The 24,214-nt window shown below is 38.9% G+C and overlaps 2 protein-coding genes across 3 annotated transcripts; one reads left to right on the top strand and one right to left on the bottom strand.

Annotated features, from left to right (window-relative positions):
- Nucleotides 1-1,395: 1,395 nt before the first annotated feature.
- LOC311260478 (B-cell receptor CD22-like) lies at nucleotides 1,396-8,225 on the top strand (the record flags this gene model as incomplete). 2 transcript variants are annotated; one of them, XM_084358319.1, is made up of 10 exons in its annotated part: nucleotides 1,396-1,423; nucleotides 1,688-2,026; nucleotides 2,128-2,352; nucleotides 3,022-3,300; nucleotides 3,625-3,909; nucleotides 4,111-4,189; nucleotides 4,726-4,756; nucleotides 5,051-5,188; nucleotides 5,288-5,397; nucleotides 6,917-8,225. In XM_084358319.1, the coding sequence occupies 10 exons, from the start codon at nucleotides 1,396-1,398 to the stop codon at nucleotides 6,975-6,977; spliced, it is 1,575 nt and encodes a 524-aa protein (XP_084214445.1). In that variant the 3' UTR covers nucleotides 6,978-8,225. The 2 variants fall into 2 exon arrangements, with proteins under 2 accessions (XP_084214445.1, XP_084214446.1); XM_084358320.1 differs by having other exon boundaries at nucleotides 5,054-5,188.
- Nucleotides 8,226-8,392: 167 nt separating this feature from the next.
- hpn (hepsin) lies at nucleotides 8,393-23,956 on the bottom strand. The gene is made up of 13 exons (XM_084358321.1): nucleotides 23,638-23,956; nucleotides 22,050-22,220; nucleotides 14,799-14,906; nucleotides 14,603-14,644; nucleotides 13,598-13,727; nucleotides 13,392-13,511; nucleotides 13,141-13,181; nucleotides 11,944-12,109; nucleotides 11,466-11,656; nucleotides 10,191-10,286; nucleotides 9,884-10,026; nucleotides 9,430-9,594; nucleotides 8,393-9,136 (listed from the first exon to the last, which is right to left on the bottom strand). The coding sequence occupies exons 2-13, from the start codon at nucleotides 22,084-22,086 to the stop codon at nucleotides 9,092-9,094; spliced, it is 1,284 nt and encodes a 427-aa protein (XP_084214447.1). The 5' UTR covers nucleotides 22,087-22,220; nucleotides 23,638-23,956; the 3' UTR covers nucleotides 8,393-9,091.
- Between the last annotated feature and the right edge of the window lie 258 nt (nucleotides 23,957-24,214).

A 24,214-nucleotide genomic window follows, 5' to 3' on the forward strand; every position in this document is an offset into this window, starting at 1 on the left:
CCCAGAGGTGGAAGACGTACTGAGGTCTTGAAAGTAATAAAAATGAAATGCATTGTTTTTTTCTACAAAAAAAAAATGCAAAATGACATATTTCAGAATAATGTATATTTTATTATTGGATTATAATAATTGCTGCGGGAGTGTGGTCATCACTTTAATGTTGAAGCTGTGAACAGTTGATCTGCTGGGTAGCTTGTGATTTTCACCTCAGCAATCAAGTTTTATCTTTATCTTTAATGTCACATCATAATTTATTTGTTATTTATATTTTGCTTTTAACTAAATCTGAAAAGTAACTAGTAACCTTAAAGTCAAGTAAATATATTGAAGAAAAGAGTACTAAATTTGCCCTGAATTAAAGTGTCTTGAAGTATCTCAAAATTGTACTTGTGTACAGTACTTGAGTAAATTTAATAAAGTTATTTAAGCAAATGACAAAGTAAGAACACTTTTTTTTTTACATGTTGGCTTCTTCTATTTTTTGTACTGCTGTGACCTCTTGTTCAGATTCAATGTGGTTTTTATATAAGGACAATCTCACACAAAATAATGTTCCTAAATCACCACAGGGGCCATCTTGAGTTTATAAATCTCTGTTGCAAGATATGAGAAATATAAATCATATGTCATTTATTAAGTTAATTCATTAATCAATTTCACACGCTCTCTCTCACCTATGGATATTCAGTCGGTCAGGTTTCCTGTGGAAGTTTTTGGTACCAACCACACCTCAGATGACACAGGTTGAAATCATTTATCCATTGTACTGCGTGTTTCATTGCACCATCGCTCTATTTGTCTGGCAGTGACACACGCTGGTACAAAATGTTTGAGGTCCATCATATTGTAACATTTCAACATGACATTTTGAAACACATGGCGGGAGAAACTGAGAGTAAACTGTCAGGAAACTCTGCAGTGAAGTTACACCTACAGCTTGAGTAAGTGCTCCTTTGCATGATGAAAACACTGCAGGATACTGAACAGACACTGTACTGTGTTGATTGTTGTGGTGTACTGTATGATCCATGGATATACTGTACTAATCTTGTCTCCCCACACCCCAGAAACTCTTCCTGTCTGTGTGTCTATCTGTGTGTGCGAGTTCAGACTCAGATCACATTATGAGATGCTTCCTCACTTTACTTAACCAGCACTCTGAATGTGTGACGACGTGATGAGAGGAAGCAGGGAGGCGACATCCTCTCACTTCTGCTTTTCACTGCACAAAATCATCTCCAGGGATTTTTGAAGCAATAAGTCAGCTTGCTTGAGTTGGTGAGTACAACTTGCTTTGATACTCAGTTTTCTCGGGGCTTTAATGCGCAAAGCCTGTATTTTAATCTGTATTCTGTGTCATGATGTCGCAGGTTGATTGTAAACATGGAAAGTTTGATGCTGATCATCCTGGTCATAATGCCAGGTAAGGCAACACGTTCTTTGAATTAATGTTTGGCAAATATGGTTAGTCTTATCAAATTATTATTATAATTATTATGTAAAATTTGGTGATACTGTAAAAAATGGCAATTTTCTAAGGCAAAACACAAAAGAATGTAGAAATGGAAAGATCTTAATGTGGATCTCAGAGGGTGAGTTTAATTTATCTATATGTTGGATGTTTCTGAGGGGAAAACAAGTACAACAACATTTTAATCACTGCATCTTTTTTTATTTTTGCCCAAAGGGGTCTGGAGTGGAGACTGGAAGGTGACCTTCAAAAGTCAGTGTGCTTTAAAAGGGACATCAGTGGTTTTAAAGTGCGAGTATGATTATCCCGGCGGCCATCTTGTCACTTCAGTTGGCTGGTATAAAGCCCGGTATGTGTCTGGCAGGGGGACGTTGTATCCCGTGTCAAACCAACCTTCATCCCCAGACCACTTTAAATATGCGGGCAACTACTGGAGCGACTGCAGTCTGGAGATCAACGATGTACAACACTCTGATGAAGGACAGTACTACTTTGGATTTAGGACAACGTTCAACAGATGGATGAGTAGAACATCTTCTCACTTGTCTGTAAAAAGTAAGAACAAAAACAAAATGTAATCACTCAATTATGAATAATAATGAATGACATTTTAGTGAAATGTATGTCCTTATTTTCTGCGTCTGTTTCTGATTCAGAGTTGACCGCTTATGTGCAGCCAGGCACTGTGACAGAGGGGGATGATGTCAGTCTGACCTGTGAGTCAGGTTGTGATACGCCTGTAAACATAGTCTGGTTGAAAGATGGTTTACCTGTACTAAATCCAGTCTTCAAGGCCAGGAGAGAGGATGCTGGGCGGTACCACTGTGCCGTTCTGGGGCAAGAGAGTGTCAGATCTGCCTCTGTGGCTCTGAATGTTCAATGTAAGTACATGAATAACACTTACAAAACTTTATAAAGCTCAACTTATTATGCAATTTTCCTGTCTCAACTATCTCAAAGCCTTTAACCTGTTCTTATCCCAGTTTAGCCCAAAGTAAATTAAAAGCTGTTGTCCAACCACTTTGAGTACAGGCATGGTTTTTGGCTGTTTTTAAAAGTTATAAGCTGATTTTTTCCCCCAAGCTGTCAGAACATCTTTACGTGCTTCCTGTATAAATCTATATAAGTTTAAATTAGATAACAATATCACTGAAAATAAACACTTTGCACTTAAAAAAAGGTGCTTTTTGTGACCTCAAAATATTTCTGCTTGAGAGTTACGGGGCAAAAACCTGCTATTCAACAAGAAAACCTATTCAAAGAGCAAAACGCATACAACTACGTACACTTGAATTATTTCCAAGTTTAGGGCTTTAAAAACAGATATAAACTATATATTACTGGATTTGAAATGTCCTTGACTCCATGATGCTTCAGTCATCTGAAGGCAGTGGCTCAGGAGAGAGGAGAAAGAAGAGAGTGGGTCACTTGTTGACACAATAACTTATTAGCTGTTGTGGGCTCTAAGGCGGGCAAAGAAGCTCCTATCTGCTCAAATGATCGATGATTGAACTCTGTGAGGCTAAACATCTAAATCGTCTCTCGATCAGACGCTCCAGAGAAAGTCACACTGTCAATAAGTCCATCAGGAGACATCGTCACAGGAAGTTCGATGACTCTCTCCTGCAGCAGTTATGCCAGCCCACCTGTGACGCAAAGTGGATACAGTCTGTATAAAGACGGACACTTCATCAGGTCAGGACAGAGTCACACCATCTCTGACGTCCAGCCCAGCCACAGTGGACTGTACTACTGTCAGGCCTGGAACAATATCAGCAGGAGGGGCGACGACTTCATTAAGTCTGCTGAGGTTCACCTTGATGTCCAGTGTAAGTATGTTGACATGTCACACTGACAAGTCTGCGTCTGTGTTTTGAATTGTTACAGGACACAAGCACACTGTTCAGACAGGAGTTAGCAGGTTTTCATGCTACGTTCAAGAGGGGTCAAAAAGTTGGTCAAGTAACAATTTAGATTAGGATTAGATTAGATAAAAGCAAAAATAAGACAAAAGCCAGAAGGCAAATTAGTGTATAACAAAACTGATTTTTCCTCTTTTTTCAAGGAAAAGTCCAAAGTCCATGAGGGACCCTCTTTCATTTTGGAATAAAACTGTTAACATGTGCATTTTCTTTTTTTCCCTTTTTTTCCAGACCAGCCAGTGAACATCTCTGTCTCAATGAGTCCACCGGATGTTGTTGCAGGCAGCAGTGTGAATCTGACCTGCAGTAGTGATGCTAACCCTGCAGCAGACAACTACATCTGGTACAGGAGAACAGCTTCTTCCAGATCCATGCTTGAGGTGGGCTCAGGACAGGTGCTGTCTATCCCCTCTGTGGAGGCGTCCCACACTGGACTCTACTACTGCCAGGCCAGAAACCGACTGGGAGAAAACAACTCAACTGAGGTGCTGCTAGCCATGAAGGAGGAACAGCATGGTTTGTGACACTTTACTGTCAAAAACAATCATTTAAAATCATGGACAAATATTCCTACATTAATCATAATATTCAACAAGAGTAGGGTTAATCAGTCATCTTCATCTACTTTGTTCATCTAGAACATTTAATCTATCATCTTCATTTTGTATTTAAAGTGCTTATTTTCCCAGTCTAAACATACAGTGTGTTTGTCCTCAGGCAGCCAGTCCCTCCCAATCACAGCTGGAATTGGAGTCGCTCTTTTTGTGACACTTGTGTTAGCTCTTCTTTTGCTCTGGTGAGTCAATGAATGATGGAGAGAGTGCATGTGACTGAATGACTCAGCATGTGCATTTTTAAATTGCATTTGCGTGTGTTTTTTCACATGTTGTGTGACCTTCTTTGTTGTGTTGTCATGGTGTGTATGTGTGCGTCATCTTAATTTCCATTCTGCGGCCATTTCATATATTGAATATGTTGATCACTCTTAAAAGTTGTCGTGTTTTTTTTTGTTTTTCACGTTAGCATCATTAGCATCTGTTCAAAAGACTACAGAATTCTACATATTCTGCAATATTTTAATTGAGTTATGTTGGCTTAAAAGCTCTTTTTTCTCTTACTCTTAATATTTTCTACAGCTCAACTCTAACATGGTGAAACAAATGAATATAAGAGAAAATCTGAGTGTACTGAGCAGCAGTTTACAGAAGTGTCAAGCTGCTGTGTTTCCCATTATTACAGAATAACTTCTCTAAAATGTGATTTCAAAGATTAAGCAATAATGTTTGTGTAAGATTTTCTGATGATTTATTTTGGTTTCTGCTGTCATGGCAGGAGAAAACAGAGAACCAATGCAGAGAAGAAAGTAAGTACTTCTTTTGTCAGTTATTAATAACTCATGAATCTGATTAAACTCTGTTTCCGTGATAAAGATTGGGGGGAATGAGTTTATAAAGTTTCTATAAACAAGTCCCGACAATAATTTATTAAGTAAATGAATAACTCATATTGGTTTTCCTGTGGTCTTCTCATGTGAGGACTTGTTCTTTCTAACATGAAGATCCCAATGGACACATACAGTAAAAAAACAAAACAAAAAAACAAATAAATAAACTGTGAAGCACAAAACCTAATCTGACTTTTGTTGTGTCACCTCCAGCAGACTGTGTCTGAATCCAGGCTGAGTGAGATAGGCTCGAGCTCTTCAGCCACTGAAGATCTATCCAACAGTACTTACATCAACATCCACACATTCCAAATATCTCCTCCACCTGCTACTGACATCACTCCCCACAATGTAAATATGGTGCACACACATGAATATTTATCATCTCCACTCATAGCAATCAAATATCTGCAGATTTTGAACAAACAGACTCCTCCTTTCTCTCCTCAGGCTCCAATGTCTTATGAAGATGAGGTTACCTACTCAACAGTGACCATCAAACCCAGAAACCCCCGTCCTCCACATCACAGAGACAACAACAGAGCACTACAGGACTCCCGGTAGGTTCACTGTCCAAACGTTGACCTGATCACAGCACCATAGTGTCACTGCACGTTACTTCACAACTATAGTCTTTGTTACTGTAAATATTCAAGTTACAAAATAATGTAAGAGTATGATGTACAAAAAAAAACACTTCAGGATCATTGACCTTCACCAAGTTACATGAAAACTCCCATTGATGATAACGACAGCTGTACAGACAGGATTTTACAGTTAGTGAGGTCATGTTTGCAAATTCCTTATACCATGACCTAAACCACAACAGATGTTTTTGACTGGCCTCTAACAACTCTGAAGGTGTGTGAAGACTTTCATATTTCACTTTTTATTTATGCATTGATTAATGTGTTACGTTTCCCCAGGAAACAGAACCTGAATGACAGGGGGCTCAGGTTGGGAAACTAACAAGGCACTGCACAAAACACAAAAGGGTCAAAACAAACTGGTCCCTTGGTGTGTAACAGGTGGCAGTGGGAATAAAACCCACAGCCACCCACTAATTCTATCAAAATGATAGACGAACAAAAAAACATCAGACCCAAAACCCAATGGTGAAGTGGGAGTCTGATCAGGGGGGGAAACCAAAATGTATAGAAGCTGGCCAAAAGAAATAATTCTCAAACACTCGACCCAGATTTTCACCCCAAACAGAAAATGCAGAGAGCCAACTGAAGGTGTTGACTCCCTGAAACACACAACCACCTGAACAGGGGGAACTGCAACCCCAGTATATAGTCTCCCAGCTGACTGATTGCAGCCCGCTGAGGTAGAGCACCACGGGTGCACCCAATAGTTTCTGATTACCTGTGACCTAGATCTTGAGAAATCTCTGATCTGTCCTAACAAATGCAATTTCTTTCTTTCTTTCTTTCATAAGTTTTGTTTTTGCCCAGAGCCCACATCTTTGCTTTGACTATGCAATAACATCATCTTTGAATCAGACTGAATTTGTGTCACCTTCAGCGTGAAAAAACATACAAATTGCTCTGAATTTTTCCAAAAATAAAAAATAAAATTCAAGCAAAATTCATTAATTAGTACATTTTTCACTTATTGTCTGTAAATGTATATCTTCCAACAACATAAGTATCTGATCAAGTTTAAAATATCACAAATGTCTGGAAAACTTGTTTCCTACAGTAAACATGTATGTAACGCTGTGATCTTACCTTCTCACTGAAGTTACATAGTGAAGGAACAAGTGATGGGGGGCAGAGTGGCTGTGACAGAGACACCATTCACCTTATAACAAGACACTGTACCATCCAAAAATATTTTAAAGCTGTTATTTTAAGGTAAAAAAGCTAAATAATGTTGTTTTAAAAGAGTTTTTAACAAAAAAAGATTCATTGGCTGAAGCTTCTGTATTTGGAGTAAAGCATCAATGCCACTGTCACCATGACACCAGCAGGGAGGTCACAGGAGGTAAACCTGATGCAGGAACCCAAGAGGATGCTGACAATGCTTAGACTGCAGTTTGATTAAATTGAACAAATACTATAATTTACCCCTTAGGTCTAAAACCAGAGAGAACGACGAGTCTGTGATCTACGCTACAGTGGCGAAATCCAGGTGATGGAAACCTTTTAGTCTTTGAGCGTCTTCATGAGTCATTCAGTCTGCTGAATGTCATGTGGCACGTTCCTCTCAAGGTACTAGAATCATACAACAGGTACAATAGTGTTAAAACAATCTTCTTCCATAAGTGTTCAACATTTTTATTTTTTCTTATCTTTGTATTTATTGTTAAAATATAGTATTGTGTCTTTTTGTTTTTATATTTAGTTTTGTACATTTCTCTTACTGAATACCAATGTAGGCACTTTATTTTGACTTTCATATTTTTGATAAACTACAGGGATTGTTGGGAAAAGTCTTTCTTTCTGCTGTGCCTATATGCTGTATACTACGGTATAATTATTCTTGATTGCAGTCAAAAATAAATGTGATAGTTACACAATGACTGGGCAAATTGTTTTTACAATATTTATTTCTCTTTTTCACATCATAACTGCTATAAATGTACATACATTAATTTTATTTTAGAAAGGAAATGATGCCGAGTAATATGGGCCTTTATGAATGCACATTACAGTTAGTTGCGTTCATCCTTCATTTAGGCCATGTGCGCGATACAGATTCAGTGATATCTACAGTGATTCTACATTATATTTTAATAATGTGTCTTGATGGTCATATTGTATATGTATATACTGCATTTGCTTATTGTTTGTCATGTTGGCCATTTGACTGAAGAACATAAACATGTTCTTCTACAGTCCAGAACAATCTTGAAAGCTTTAATCTAGGATGCTCTCCATCTGTCCTTAAAGAAATATTTATTTTTTAATATTTACTTAATATGATGGGGGAAAAAACACTCTTGTTTATATGCAAGTACATTTTCTTGTAAAAGCAATATACACTGGTATAACATCCTCTGTTTCCTGATGCCACTGTAATCAACATTCAAAACTTGTGCTGAAAAATGTTTGCTGTTTATGTTAAAATGACTGTAGGAGCATAACAGGCATATGAATATATAATACTACACACTCACGTCATTTAATGTGATGAGACGTCATTATATGTAGAATCTGGAAATCAGTATGTGCAACAATAATAGATATATTTTCTGACTAGATGACTTAGGTTGTTATTGCACTCTTGGCATTAAGATCAGTGGATCATGACGACATCTGTAACGTCTCAAATAAACATCTACATAAACAAGACAGTGACTAATATTTACAAGACAACAACAAAATACTGTTCAATAAAAGCATTTTCTTCATCAGTTCATGTGAGAATAAAGACAAAACTTGTACGAATGATTATTTTTCATACAAAAGTCAGGCTAATGCATATAACACACATGACATGTATCACACAAGTTGAGTTTAATGATAAAATTATATGTTTACTGCGTGAGAATATTTAAGTTATTAATTAGCATTATTGACAAATTAATGATATTTAATGAAGTTGAGTATGTACAACATCTTTAGTGATCTTTATTACAAATAAAGGATTCAGTCTGCGCACATTGTGGCCCGCTGTGCATACTGGCTGGAGGAAGTCCAGCATGGTTCATCCACGCTGAAGATGAACCTGAGCCTTTATGTTTAATTAAATGTATTGCTGATAAGCTCATAAGTTACATTGGTTATCTCTAACTTGATTTCTGGTGACATTGCAGTAGTAGTAGTAGCAGCATGCAGCTAAAAAATACAAGAGAAGAAGAAAAATTCATCTCAGAAAAATAATCTCATTATAATTTACAAAACTAGCTTCTTAAATCCAGTACAGTGATTTGTGCATTATTTCACTTTTTCCCTTTTATCAATATCTAACTTCATAATAACAAAGCTAGTCGAGTTCAGTACCTCTTAACGGCTAAGTTTAAAACTGCACATCTCTTAAAGAGCCCTGCCTGTGAATCTCTGCACAGATACTGGGTATCTATTAGCAAATATGGTGTTGAAAGATATTAAACAATGTGGGAAGGTTCAGGAAGTGGTTATATCCTCACTAAAAAAGTTTTAGGTAAGAAGTTGAATCTGGAACGTTGAGATGAGGTGAACATCACAGCCTTTCATCCCCGTGTTGAACAGTCCTCGCTGACGTCTACGAGGTCCTTTAATATTTTCATCCAAGAGTAGAAAAAGAAGAAACATAGGAGCAGGAATCTCATGTCCGGGCCATTTTATGAACCCCTGGTGAGTTGTGATAGTTCTGGAGAAGACAGATGAGAGCAGAAATTGTTGACTATAAAGTCACTGCTTTGGAAATTCCTCAAAGCCTAAACATGAATACAGACTGCTTACGTTGTATGTGGGCATGTGGCCAGTGTCCATATAAAGGCGGTGAGTGGTTTATAGATGAGTTGCTGTTCTGTTTTTGTATTTACTGGCACTCACATTTGATGACAGAGGCACTGATACTTTTATTTTCTTGGTTCGCATTATGGCACAAAGACAACACAACAACTTCTGAGAAATACAAATAAAAAGTATCCAGTCTCTCACCCTCATGGCCGTCGATATCCAGGGTAGAAATCTGGAGACTCTGGTGTAGACGCCAGGCTTCTTTGCCATGGCACAGCCTGTTCCCCAGCTCACCACCCCCAGCAGACGATATCGACTGGTCTTAGACAGGCAGTCGTCTGCCACAAAAGGACCACCGCTGTCTCCCTGAAACCACAGACGATTAAAGCAGTTCATACACACATAACAACCATCCATTTTAGTAAAGCATAAACAGAAATTCAAGTAAACAGGAATGCAAAAACATCAAACAAGCAGCTATATGCACCAGGCACACAGAGGCACTCAGATTATAGGCAGAAAAACAAGCATCACATTAAACAAAGTCGACACACACACACACACAAGGACATATCAGAGAACAGAGGTCCATAATTAGAATGCCACACACTTAAACACACCAGCTTTGATCACATCAACACAGGCACACACTGACCTGGCAGGCATCAGTGCCTCCTTTCTCAAAGCCAGCACAGAACATACTGGTGGTGATCTGATTGTCATAGTAATCAGGAGCGTTACAGACAGCGTCACTAATGATGGGGACATTTGCTTCCTGGAGAACATCTGCAAGATGACCTGCAAAGAAAGAAGCAGTTATATATCAAGATGTATCTATTGTTATCTGTCATTTAAAAAAAAAGAAAAAAGAAAACACTCTGAATCAGATCTCAAGGAATCCAACATGTAATTTTCTGCAGTGTATTACATTACACAACACCTGTAATGAAAAGTCGACTCACCGTAGTATCCTACATTTCCCCAGCCTGTTACTGTTCCCATCTGGCCGTCTATCAGTCTTTGACCATATGCTGGCAGGCAAACAGGCTGGATGTACTCTACAAGCACATGCATCAAGTTATAAGTTAAAACATGTACATAATAATACTTCACTTTAAAGCAAACACGCACAATCATCCAAAGTTTAATCATAAGAAACCACTGAAGCATGTGTGAGGACTCAGAGAGAACAAGTAGTGAAATCAGTGAAACTAATGAGAAAATGAGAACAAATAAATGAGTTCCAGCTTTATATATCTATTCTTTGTATATTGATGCCTGGAGCAATACAGACCTCTATACAGTATTAATGAGCTGAAACTGTCGATTTAGGTGGTTTCATTTTTTACGTTTGCTCCTGTCCTGTTCTCAATCTCAATATGTAACATTTCTGGTTTAATTGTCAGCTGTTGACGGGGTGAAACAGAACAATTCTCATGGGATCATGTTGTCTAACTCCTCTTCCGAAGATACAGCGAGCAAGCAAGCGACTCTAAGGGATGGAGCATGAAAAATTATACAGGATACTACATGAAAGGAGGGAATAACAGGTAATTTAACATCCAGAACATAAAAAAACACCGTACAGAGAGGCACTTAATCTTAAACTAAGTAGACTTAAAGCTCTAGTTGTAGTTATGAATACCAAACACTAGATGTCAGACATGACCTACTGAAACAGCTTTTGTTTTCAGAGTTTCTACAAGTTTCTTCTACTTTATTATAGAACTTGATATTAATCACCATCAATGGTTTAATAATTGAACAATATTTCACCACATTTTCCAATGTGAGCTTTGTTCCTCTACATCTATGTCTCTACACGTCTTTATTATTTTGTATTCTCTTATAGCACAGATTTTAATACAGAAGGCTAACCTCTGTCTTCTCAAACATATAATGCCAGTGTAAGTTACACTTGTATTCCTCCTCATCGTCTTACAGTAGAAGACAGATGACTCTTTCATATTATGAATGTGTGATTATTTTACTAAAGGAGTCATGGCATGGCAGGACAGAAAGAGAGGATCAGGCACAAGAGGGGTTACATCACCTTCAGTGCTGATACTGTTACCCAAAGCAGGCAAATTATCATAATGACTGACTCTCTGTGTCTCTTTGACTCTCTCCATTTCTTTGCCGAACTCCATCATCACTGTCATCATGCAATCAAATACTCACATGTGTGTACAAGAGTGTGTTTGATGAATATGTGTGTATGACCTTGTGTGTCCTACCATTGAAAGTGAGGGGCTGGGCGAGTGCCAGAACAGCGATGTCCCTGCTGTTGTCATCGATGTTAGCATCTACAAAGGGCAGGTAGCTGCTGTGGTAAACAATGGTCTTCACCTCCGCCACGTTGGCGTTGACTGGTTTATTGTAGATGGAGCCCAGCAGCACACGCCAGCGGTTGACGAAACGATATCGCCTAGGTGGAAAACAAGTAAAACAATCTGATGATCAGACTTCCTGGATTCATACGTGACTGTGATCACACAAACATGTGATGTGTGTAGAGCTGACTGTATATGACTACATACACAGTCATATGATTCTGCTTGTGTCTCAATCGAATAGTTAATCATTGTAGCCGTGTTTTGAGTTTGTAATAGTCACACAAGAATGACAAAATAAAAAGAACCTAAAAATGCCAGTAATTCTGGGCATGATTTCTTAAAATATGATTTCTGTATAAATTGAGGTTTGATTACTCACTCTGGGAAGCAGTGAGCTGCGGAGACAATCCAGCGGTTTGAGATGATGGATCCTCCACACTGATGAACTCCATCGTACTGCAAGCTGACTTGCCAAGGCCAGCTGCCCTGCCTGGCGTCCACACCACCCACTATACGATCTGCTGCAAAACTACGCCTGCCACAGTCTGCCGTGGAGAGAGAGGTTGACACACAAGGAGAGAAAACATGTTTACTGTTTACTGTGGAGAACATATACAGGAGAAACAGAGCAAAGGCAAGACAAGAGAGAGAATGGGTGGGTGATGTAGTGTAAATTCAAGCAAAAAGGAAAGAAACAATGAAAGACTATAAAGAGCTACAAAATGTCAGATAGAGTAAGAAGCACGAATAACAAGGGTCCTGCACAAACCTGCCATTAACATTCATCTTGGGTGATCTGATCACTAGTGGACAGCTCTAAGTACAAGTTACAATGCACCCAAGACACACTGAGATCAGATCGTTCAGACCACATTTTGAGGTGGTCTGCGCCACAAATCGCCACATTCTTTTTGCAGTGTGTGCATCAGTGTGTCACACTGAAGGACCACCTTTTCGACATCCTCTGTGAGTAGTCTACACACAAAACACAGTCTGTTTCCATTTGTAATGCAAATATATGGGCTCTCTTACCTGCAGATGTTTGTGAACACACTGTCTGTTTCATATCATAACTGATATCATATATAATCAGACTCCCTAAAAATGTGAAATTGGTGAAAAAAAATCCCCAATTTTATGAGTTGTTGAGTTAGGAGAAACTTTATAAACTTTGTGAAATGCTGTCTATGACAAATTCTTAATCTCTTTGTGCCTTCTCTAAAATTCGACATACACTGCAGTACATTAAGCTGTTTCTTTCTTTGTTTGACAAACATCGTGTCTGTTTGTCCCAGCAATGTACGTGTTTAATTGCATATACAGCAGGAGAGTGAGAGAGGAAGTAATCCCACAAAAAGGATACTGAGATGCATTGTAATGCTGGGTGTGAACTGACATACTTGGAGCTGTCCACTTGTGATTGGATCACCCAAGACTCATGTTAATGCCAAGTGTAAACAGACTCAACCGATATAGGAGGATGACGAGCCCAGCATGTGAAAAGGATGAGAGGTGGGTGTAAGGTATCAGGGTATAAAGTGTGCCAGTGTGTCAGACAGAATGAGTCACATCTTACCTTGGCACAACAGTGTGAGAACCTCCCTGCTCTCACAGTCACTGCAACAAAGACAGACAGAGTTAGTACCCGCGCGACAGAGAACACGTCAGAGAAAACATCCAAGTGACTGTTCAGCTTCCTCTATGTTAACAGAGTAGATGAGTGAAAGAAAAGGCAGGAAGAGCAACAGAGAGGACAGTGTAGGAGAAGGTTAGACTGCAGTGAGACAGGTGCATGATCAAACAGACAGACAGACAGGTATTTGTTACCATGGAAACAATGAGTCTTTGATTTTCTTGCTGAAGCTGAGCTCTTCCGGTCTGACACAGAAGAACTCCCCTCCATCACCACTGGCCTCTGGTACCGCTGTGACCGAGTAATTCACCACACTAAAACAAACACACACACACACTTTAGTTCTGTATCATCGTATGCTGCATGAAAACATTGATATATAACTGTAGAAATAACTCACCTGACGAAACCCACTTCTTCACAGCTGATGCTAGCTAGGAGCTCATTGGCTGAGGAGGAACACACCTGTCGCCACCTCCTCTGGGTGGAGTCAAAGACTCTGAGTCGTTGGTCAGGAGAATTCACCTGGACTGCAAGGAAGGATATGGGGTTACTTTTTAAAATAGTTCTGCCTACCTGTGACATATATTTATTGTTTCTCTTCTTGCTGTGATTGTGATGATCATGTGTTAATCTTTTTATGAGCCCAGAGATTGTTGGTTTGCTTGTCTGTGAATATTCTGATCCTATTGACCTTCATGTGGCCTAGAAAACCACAAATGTTGCTTTCTCCTCTTTGAGTTGAGCCTGTTCTTATTGGCTGTGCAGCTGCTAAATCGTGCAACACCAAAATACAAATACTATGGAAAAAGACAAACATCAGCAATATTTTTTGTCACTCAAGTAATTACAGTATAACAATGTTAAAAAAAAAGGGACAAAAACAAAGTCAAAGTATGTAATTCAAGTTCAGGTAGTATCTTCCTGATATAATAATCAGAAAGTGGAGTTCTTCTGTGGACAACAGGAATGCACTGAGGTCCCAGTGATATCTGATGTTCACCAGAGATGAAGACTCGTGTTTGTGACTTGCACTTAAGTTGCACACTCAGTGACAAAACTGTTCATGTTTTAATATCACCAGTGTATGGACTTGCAGTATATTTCAGATAATTTGGCAGCAATAGTGTTTTGCATTTAGCTACTGTAGCTGTGTATTTATATTGCAAAGCAAAATACAGTTATTAATTTTAAAGGAACGCTCATTGTGTTTCTTTCATATTGCATTGCAATAGCCTGTTTAAAGTGATCATATACCAAAATAGTTAAGGAGTGATGATAATACAGTACATGCTTTGAATTCCTCAGATATAACTATGCAGTGTTGTAAGCAGCCCGGATGGGATGCAGCAGATGATAGAACGCTCATTACAACCAGAAGAGACTTGAGACTTGACTTACTCACCATCATATAGTCCTGTGTCTTCTTCCATTGTGCAATACGTAACTACAAAACAGTAATAAAAAAAACATCAGGCCATTTGTTAAGTTAATGCAATGTATATAAACACATTGAAATCAACAACAACAGATTACAGTTATCTTATGTTTTACCAAAATATGTGTCTACATGTCTATGTGTCAAAAGTATGTGGCCTGACCTACGGCCCAGACGGCTGCTCCAATGGCTCCCAAGGTCATCAGCATAACACACACCCCTATCACACGGCAAGGGGTCAACACACAGGTGAGAGAGATCCCCCTGCTCCCTGCAGACACACACACACACAAATACATGAGTGTACAGTACTCATTTGGCAGTACAGTATACACAGAGACACACACATGTATGTATACATGGCAAAGCACATGGCAGCAGCAGCCTTTAACATTACATAACACTGCCACAGATACAGGTGGCTGAAGTTTACTGTGTTGTTGCTGATAAATACATTTTATAAAATCTACACCAATCAGCTATCAAATTACTATAGAAAGACTAAAATGTGAAGTAAAAACCATTGATAATCAAGTTTAAATGCAATGTTCTGCTGGCAAACCTTGGGTCCTGGTACTGTATTTATGTGGGTTTTCTACGACACACACCACCCACCCAAACACCGTTGTAGTTCAAGTACATCCCTTCACAGCAGTGACCCCCCCAGCAGGACAATTCACCTTGCCACTGCTCAGGAATGACCCAAGGAACATGACAAAGAACTCAAGGTGTCAACCTGATGTCCTCCAGATGTCAATCCAATCAAGCATTAATCATCAAGCCGACATCTTGATGATGTCCATGATCTACTTTTCAGATGAATTGTAGAAATTGCGGTATTTAGTTTCCTCTTGCTTCAGTTTCCACAGTTCACATAACCTTATTGAATAGCAGCTCGTGCTTTGTGAGCATGACAATAGAGTGCTGTAGCCAACTAAATGCCAGTGCTACTTGGACAAATTACTTTGTGTGGCTTCTCCTCCGGTTACATATTGTAAATAATATAATGTATAGCTAGCAGCTTGGTGGATGAGCAGGTCTTGTCCCAAAAAGAACTTTCTTTATGCAATATTGTGTTTAAGAGGTGCAAATGAAGAAATTCATAGGCTTTTTCAAATCTAGCTATAGTCTACAGGGCATTTAAAAACTGAAAAAATAGATCACAATTTAGATGGCAAATTGTGATTGTGATTAAATAGTTTGAGATATTATTTTCAGGCCAGATTGCCGACCTTTATATACTATATATACTAATATATATACATATGCATATTTGACTAAATAACACATAGCAAATGTTCAGACTGCTATTGTTTAATTTGGGCTCTTTTATGGACTCGTCAGCCACCCTATAACAAACATGAGCAAAATGACTGGTTCCAGCTGACTGTCCCAATGTGAAGGGACATACAGCACATTTCCTGGCAAAGACTGAAAAGTACAAATGACACTGATTAGATCAATAGTCTAAAGTCTAGCATTTCTCCACAAAGCAAGAGCAAACTCTTAAGCTTGGTTGTGATGCCATGTCATGCACATACCAGCTACGCTCTGAACAGATTTTGTCAGCTTGACCCTTAATACACAATTTTCAGTTGTGTAATTATTAACATTACTAAATTAATTAAGCTGTGCCAGTTCCAGGGTCCTGATACTGTGCATGCTTATTCATTGTCAGAACACTTACTGTTACAGAGACGTATTTATATTTGTAATATTACTTCCACCTGTCCTGTTCCTGCTCGGGCAAAAAAAAAAAAAAGTCTGCTTGTATTTAATTCTGCTGTCTCTGTTTTCTTTGTTTTCTTTGTTTTGTCTTTATGTGGAGGAGAGGAGAAGATGTTCACAAAAACTGCAAATATTACTGAACATACAAAAATCCTCTCTTTATGTCGATTGGCCGTCTGCCATGGATTTCCGTAATCATAAAACAGAGCCCAGCTCATTTCACTTCCCACCATCAACCATTTAACACCCACGGTCATCATCATTGTCATCATCAAAGTTAGATCAACAGTGCAGACAAAAGCAGGACGGTAGGGTTACACCTCGCGACACAGACACATTAAATCAGTCTGCAAAGTATTCAATCTTAACTAAAGGAAACGTCACACCATGTTATCCGATGCTTTAAATTGTTTATGATTAAAAACTTAATGTGGTCACCGTCCACAACAATAAATGAATGAAAAAAGCTCACAGTGCAATATATTGATGATATTTCACACCCATTGCTTCGTCATATTCAAATCAAAAGTCGCAGTAAGCCATGACAGTGAGACAGTGAACCGGCATGCACAATAACATGACCCTAAAACTGAAGCAGCTAAAGGAAATCCAGCCACCATTAATTATATTATCAACACATCTGTAGAGCTACTAAAATATATAATATTTTCTCCATGTATCAGTGTAAGACAAGTCATTCTTCACAACACAAGTTTAACTTTTCCTAGTGGGAAAAGCAGATGTTGCTCATATTATTAAAAATGGCCGCACATCATTTAAGCCATGACAATGAACGTGATACAAAATAGTTAGTCCTCGACTTGGTAAACCGAAAGCAGCCATCATTATGTTATTAATTACACCTGTGAGTCTCCAGCTATGACATGTCATATGTCTACTGTAAAAAGACCTGCTGGAGTGACAAAATAAACCTGGTAGACATGAGATTTCTAGGAATCACTTTAAAAGTAGACTCAAATACCTGTCATTTCTATCATATTTGAAAGTAATTTTGTCTGTTTATCAGTAGTAAAGGTAATAACTGGAGAAAATACAAATAAAAAGTGTAACTCAAGTACATTAAGAGCCTGTGTTGGTTGTTATTTGTTTTTAAACAGAAGACAATAACAGTGAGCTGTTATTAAGTGGATTATCTGTTCATGACATTGTATGAGACAATCTGGACTGTGATCGTAATACTTGTCCATCAATGTGCCAGGAAACCACTGGAGATACTGTAAGCATATGAGTGCTTCCTATCAAATCAGAGAAAACATTCTACATGCCTAGTTTCCTTCCTGTCACTGTCTCATGTTCCCTACTTTCTCACATCTCCAGCTTTCTCACAAAGTAATCACAAGCAATATTATCATTTTTAATGGTACATTGACTTGAAAAAGGAGAATGGTGCCTCTGTCATTCCCACAAAATGACTATTTTTGTGTTTGTTTGTTTTTTTATTTTTAAACCCCCGTTCTTGCACTTTGTAACATGAGTGGGTAGGTACGATCTCCCAAAGCTAGTGGCACTACGTCAAATACCCCGAGTGGGGATTGTTGGTGGGAAGCCCAGAATGAGTACCAGAGTGGGCATCAGAGCCAGGATCAACAGCCTCATTGGACATCATGACAGAGGTAAGGAGACCAAAGGACACTGACAGAGGAAGTTAAGAAGAGATGGAGTGACCAAGCTGGAGGTCAGACAAGAGTAAATCTTGGACTGGCTTTAAGTTGTTGGTGAGAGCTATGCTACATAAAAGGCTGCAAACAGGTGCCTAACTGGCCTCCTTGCTGCTGGATTATTAAGTCATAGTAGCTTGTTTGCTATGACTTTTATTGTTAAAACTTCCTTGATGTTTGGTTGTGCTGGTTGTCAATCTTACGTCATACATAGTTTTTGATCTTACAAAATTCAATCATAACAAATGCATGTGTATAATTGTCTGTAGTTATGATAGGTTGCTGTAGGTTCACCAAATTGCTAAAAATTTAAATTCTTTCAAATGTTAATACTCATGGGAAGGTGTGCTGCTGGACAATAAGTCTGGATCGCACCCACATCACTTTGAAAATAGGTATTTATAATTTGTTGTCAGGACATTGAAGAGCCCATTGGGAAGCTGCATCTGGATGTAGAACCACATTGACCCTACACAGTTACCTACCTAAAGTCAATTTCCTCCACTTACATATAAACTCTTGTGTCTTGATGTGTTGAACTCAAGGACAAGTGTTGTACTTACACTACTTGGTCCCACAGTTGCCGAATTTCTGTGTTACTATCAAGAAAGGTGATAGCTGTGTAGACCTGGTGATCCAGTGACCTTAACCTCCTTCTCGGCTATCTCCTCACATCTGCTCCCTCCCTCAATACTACAACCTCCGCTTGATCCACTCCAAAGGCACCTCCCCCCTTACCTTTCCTCACCGCTCTCTGTAACCATCTCTCTCCTTCCTCTCTTTCCCTCTTTGTGCCTCATGTCTGTTCCTCCTCCCCTTCCTTACCTGTCGTCTCTCCCCGCTCCCCTCCTCAGGCTTCCCCTCCAACACCCAGTCAGTACAATAATAGTGTTGTTGTTTCTTGGGTCGTATATTTGGTGAAAAAAATTAGTATCTGATCAATGCCACCAGACATACTGTACTTTATTATCAGAGGGAAATTCCAGGCTTGTGACTATGTTTTCCAGGAAATACCCCAACTTTCCTGCTCTCTTCCCTGCAGAACAGCACTCTTCATCACACTGCAGGACAGAACAAGCACTCTATTGTGTCCACTTCTACCTGAGACCACCTTCTACTGTGTGTGTTATGAGGCAGGCTTTTCTGAAATCACTGTGGTATTACCATATGTGCTCACGAGTACGCTGCTAGATGGTTCATATGTCATAATAATATGATTACAGCAGAACTGTCTTGTGTAATGTTCAGAGATTTAAACAGAGTTCTCCACTCAGTTCTCCATTACTTTTTTTTAGTTAGCCCCACAAAAAATGTTTGATAAAACTGGTACAATGCATCACTGCTATTGTACATGAAAATTTCACAGTACGTGACTGAATAGTTTGTTTCCATGGTTTGGTGCCACTGTGGTATATAAGGCTGGCACGAGAGGTAAGAATGAATCATCACATACTCTGTGTGACCCATCCACACAAACATGCTGATAAATTTTATTTGGGGTTATTTCTGTCCTCATCCATGTGTCACACGACCAGCCAGGGGCAGCACGATGGAAAAGGTTTACAGTGTCATTACTCATTCTCTTGGATGTTGGGAGGAATACCCTTAAATTTGCCCACATTATGCCCTCCCACTGTAATGCCTCACTGCTGGGTAAAAAGCAGCAGCTGTGTACCAGATGAGATATGTGGTTGTCCACGCCCTCCCCAAACCAACATTGAGAGAATAACATGAAAAATGTACAGACAGGGTAATGTAAAAAATGTCAAGTACGTGTACACGTAAGTGTACACGTACTTGACCAATAAAGCCAAATCTGATTCTGATTTTTGTTCTCCACAGTGGCTGATTAAAGCTTAGTGCTGAAGCCTTAAAAGATAATATCTGTTCTCTGAGAGTGCCAAAGCTTTGTTCATTGTTCTCCACATTGTCCACATCAGCCAGGTTTTCTACTAAATGACAGTTATACAACCTCAGGTATTTTTTAGGCATCTAATTTTCCTTTGTTTAAGGTGAAGAAGTTTTTCTAGACTGATTAATTTCTAGAGAGAACTCCCCAAAAAGTGTTATTTGTAAATTTTTTGTAAAAAAAATTTCCAAAAGCCTAAAAAAACTGAAAATAGTTTCCATTTAGACTCAAAATAGTGACACCTCTATCATCTAGTATCGTTTTAGGTTAAAGTCAAACTTACAAAAAGTAATTCCTGACCTTGAAAATAGCTGTTTGACACAATAATCCCAACTCAAGGTCCATGTACTAGTTTACTGGATGACTGCAGAGTCAGCATCATCTGTATTATCCTTCGTCCTCCTAGAGTCAGTGACATTTGGACTTTGGGGAAACAGATTCCCAAACTACTGTCAAAACAGGAAGATCAGATTGTTATATAGCTGGTCCATTAAAAACAAGGCTGAGCTTAACTCAACATACATTCACTCCAATTTAAATAGGAAAAGAGGTTTCAAGAGTTTTCAGTACTGAAGGATATCCCTTTCCTGATACAACCTGAAGTGATCGTAGGTGTGGTAAGAGTTGAACAAAGCAAAGAATCAGGGAGACCTCACACACACATAGATGAAGACAAAACAGAAGCTATGACTCATACTTATAGTGGTTGTCATGGCGGAAAAGTAAAAATAAACACAATCACACTGTGTAGTAAATACTAGCCTAGTTAGAAAGGCACCCTGCCCTGTGTGACCGGAGTGTTTGCGTATGAACGTTCATATTTGTGTTTCTAAACTTGTCCACACATGTACGGTGTATAAGCATGTCATGTCTAAGGTAAACACTGCCTGGAACAGAAAATAGATGTCCTACCTAATTTAAGCTCAATCATGCACAAAGCTCCACCACATGTGCCACTCCTTGACTAGACTGTGTTTCTGTGTAATTACACACACTAAAGACACTGCCTGATTGATTGCACATGGGTGGACTCCCTTCAGTCAGGCAGCAGAAACAACAAAACCAAACGCAAGCTGACAACATTCAGACACAGAAAATAAGTTACCGCACAACAAGGACACAATGACGGAGAAGACCCGTCGATGAGAGCAGCAGAAGATGTGGAGACAATGTTGGTTTTCAACTAAAGACTTCACTTAATGCGAGACTACTGGCTTCATTATACTGGAACTCACTTTGTCCCTGCAATGTAAGGTAAGTACTTATAATGATGTCTAGCAGGGTTATGAGGTACAAACATATAGAGAGTGAATGTATTGTCTCTCTAAAGAGATTAAGATTAAAATTTTTGTAAAAAGAAAAAAAAACAAAAAACACAGCATATGGACAGTTCATATGGACAGAAACACTTCCTAGCAACAGTAAAACACAGCAAGTAATCTTGTCTTTACCAACATCATATGAGTGCAGCAGTTAACTCATTAGGAGCCATAAAAAGTCAACACAACAGCACCGCCTTACAGCTGATACCAAGTCACAGGAGGACAGATGTGGATTCTCTGCTCTCCCTTTGAATACTGGCTTCACTCAGTGTGTGTGCTGGAATAAGGTAGGAGAGCTTCATGTTGACAGTAATGAGGGTACAGTGAGCTGTTTGTTTATGACCACCAGGACAGTGTGCTGTTATTGTTATGTTATGTGTTGGAAATAAGAGTAATTTGGTGTAAAGGGCAGTGGTTATCTCTGGCCCCAGTTATCAACATCACTATCACACTTCTATTTGAGTAAGCACTTAATCTTGTTGGATGAAAAAAATATCACAAACAATCTAAGTGTATGTTTTCCAAGCTGAGAGCCAAACCTCATAATAAGAGAACATAAGAGATACAGCCTGCCAGTTTTAAACAAACCAGTTAATGTTTAACTGTCAAGTGGACTGATGTCTGGTCCCAAACACAGAAAACAGGCAGCGTGAGCGGAAGTATGACCAGCACAGCATTTTAATCTGTGCATGTGTGTGTGAAGGGGGTGTAAAGGAAGAGGGATGGGTGAGGAGAATGAGAGCAAGAACAACAGTGTATGTAATATGTGCACTCACCCATCTTCCCCTCTGTCACAACTTTCTCAGCATACATCTGTACAGTAGAAGGCAGAGGGCAACGATAGACAATGATCTTCCTCCTTCCTTCCTTCCTTCCTTCCTTCCTTCCTTCCTCTTCTCCTTGACTCCTCAGGGCAGGTGGTCCAAACCCTTGGTCGTCACCTTTGCCTGGTAATATAATATTGAGGCTCTTAAGTGACAAACAAACACCATATTGTAGGTAATGCATTTTTTTTCATAAACATTTGCTTAAGACATAGCTTGATAAACAGAAGTATGAGATCATGTTTGAAAAGTGATATTAAAGTGAGACAAATTCTATCCCATAATCAAAGCCCGACAGATTATCAATTTGCCGATATTATCGGCTAATAATGGTCTATCGCAGGTATATCATATCATCGTATGTTTTCCGATATGCGCTGATATAGAAGCTTATTGTTATAGGACATTATAACGACGATAAAAAAGCTTGAGTTAATTTTGAATTATTAAATTCCCAGTGAAGTATGTTGTTTCAGTGCAGCTGTGTCCTTTTAGACAATAAAGTTTGTTATTATCCTGCCTTCATAACATGTCTTTGTCTTAAGTGTTTGATTCAGATATCATTGCAAAAAATGTGTGTATTGGCCAATATATCCAAATCAAAATTTCTCCCCCCTCCTAATATTAGTATGAGCATCGGCCCCAAAAGGTAGGTCGGCCCTATTCATAATACTATATGTGCTCACTACAGTTTAACTTAAAAACTTAAGTTAAACTTAAAATATTTTTTAATTTTATAATGTAAAGTACCGTAGGTTACATCACGTTGGTTTCACAGCAGTTTTCACTTTGTGTTTAGGTGATTCTCTCTCACACCCAGGCATATTTATACTCAGGACCCACCCTGTTAAGAGCCAACTCATCCAGGTCTACTTAAAAGATTCTCTTTGTTAAACTAATTATTTCGAAAAACTGAAAAATGACTTTGTTTACTAACTGAGCTGCTTTTTCTAATATTGGTATACTTTCCATGTGAACAAGCTTCTTGTGCCACTCTGTAGAAAAGACTTCTGTCTTTATTAACCATCACCAAAGGTTAAACCAGTTACAGTAATAATTACCCTGCAAACTAGAGGACATGAAGTCATATAGGACCACAGGGAGCACAAATATGTAAAGATATTTTAGACTAGGTTGAGATAAAAACTAGGTTTTATCCCACATTGTATCATTATAGGCTGCGGTTTACAATATTTAAAATACCTATAAAATTAATTGCTGTGATATTTATATCACTGTTAACAGGCCAATTATAAGCCCCGTCAGGCTGCAGACATGTTGGCTTAGATAAGGCTAAACAGATCAAAGGGCAATAAAAAAGTTTCAAACTGTAGGCTGCTGTTGAAATTATATAAATGGTCTAGGCCTGCTCTAATTTACTAAAAGAAAAACTAAAAACGAAACCTATAAAGCTATACAGCCTACTGCAGTGTTATAATAGACTAATTTAATGACAACATAATTAAGCTAGCTAATAATTAGCGTAAAACAACAGGGCTAAACACCCTAAACTTAATTCGCCTTCCAGAAAGTGACTCACCTGTCGTTTCTTGCAGCAGGTGGAGCCCTGGCCTTCTCCTTTTGTGACAAATGTTGTGTTTTTTTTCTTTTTATTCTTTAAAAAAATACAAAAAGCATAAAACTTCTGCCTCGAGGTCAGGCGACAACACCACAGATAAATCCCAGCTTTCAGTAAATCCTTTTTTTGCTCTCTTCACAGGTTACTGACCCCAAAGAAAGTTTTTTTTAAAAAGGGCAGAAAGCTTCTCAGCGACCGTTTCTATCAACCAAAACCACCGGCGCCTGCTTCTAGCAGAAAAGAGAGAAACATTTGGAAAACTGGACTTTTTGAAACGACGTTGCTGATAGTTTCTCTGAAGTTTGTCGGGCTGTGTGGTCGTTCAGTGAGCGGCCAGCTGCGCAGACGAGAGGGGCACGAGTGACGTCAGCAGCACGTCCCTGAGTGGACAAAAGGGGCACGAGAGCTCTCAAACATCATGTCTGACCATGCATAACTGCAACAGGTGAACACACTGTCGCACAAGCCTCACCATGACACACAACCTCATATGGAATTAAACTGATTTAAGGAAGTCAGCTACTGTGTTGGTGTGTCG

The sequence above is a fragment of the Pagrus pagrus genome (assembly GCF_965226575.1).
Source record: "Pagrus pagrus genome assembly, chromosome: 7".
Taxonomy (NCBI): Eukaryota; Metazoa; Chordata; class Actinopteri; order Spariformes; family Sparidae; genus Pagrus; species Pagrus pagrus.

Excerpts from the sequence above, each read along its gene's own strand:
- hpn (XM_084358321.1), bottom strand. The coding sequence starts at position 22,086 with ATGTATGCTGAGAAAGTTGTGACAGAGGGGAAGATGG. Across the intron at positions 14,907-22,049 it reads TGTGACAGAGGGGAAGATGG|GGAGCAGGGGGATCTCTCTC; the intron begins GTGAGTGCACAT and ends GTGTGTCTGCAG. Across the intron at positions 12,110-13,140 it reads TCTCACACTGTTGTGCCAAG|ACTGTGGCAGGCGTAGTTTT; the intron begins GTAAGATGTGAC and ends TCTCCACGGCAG.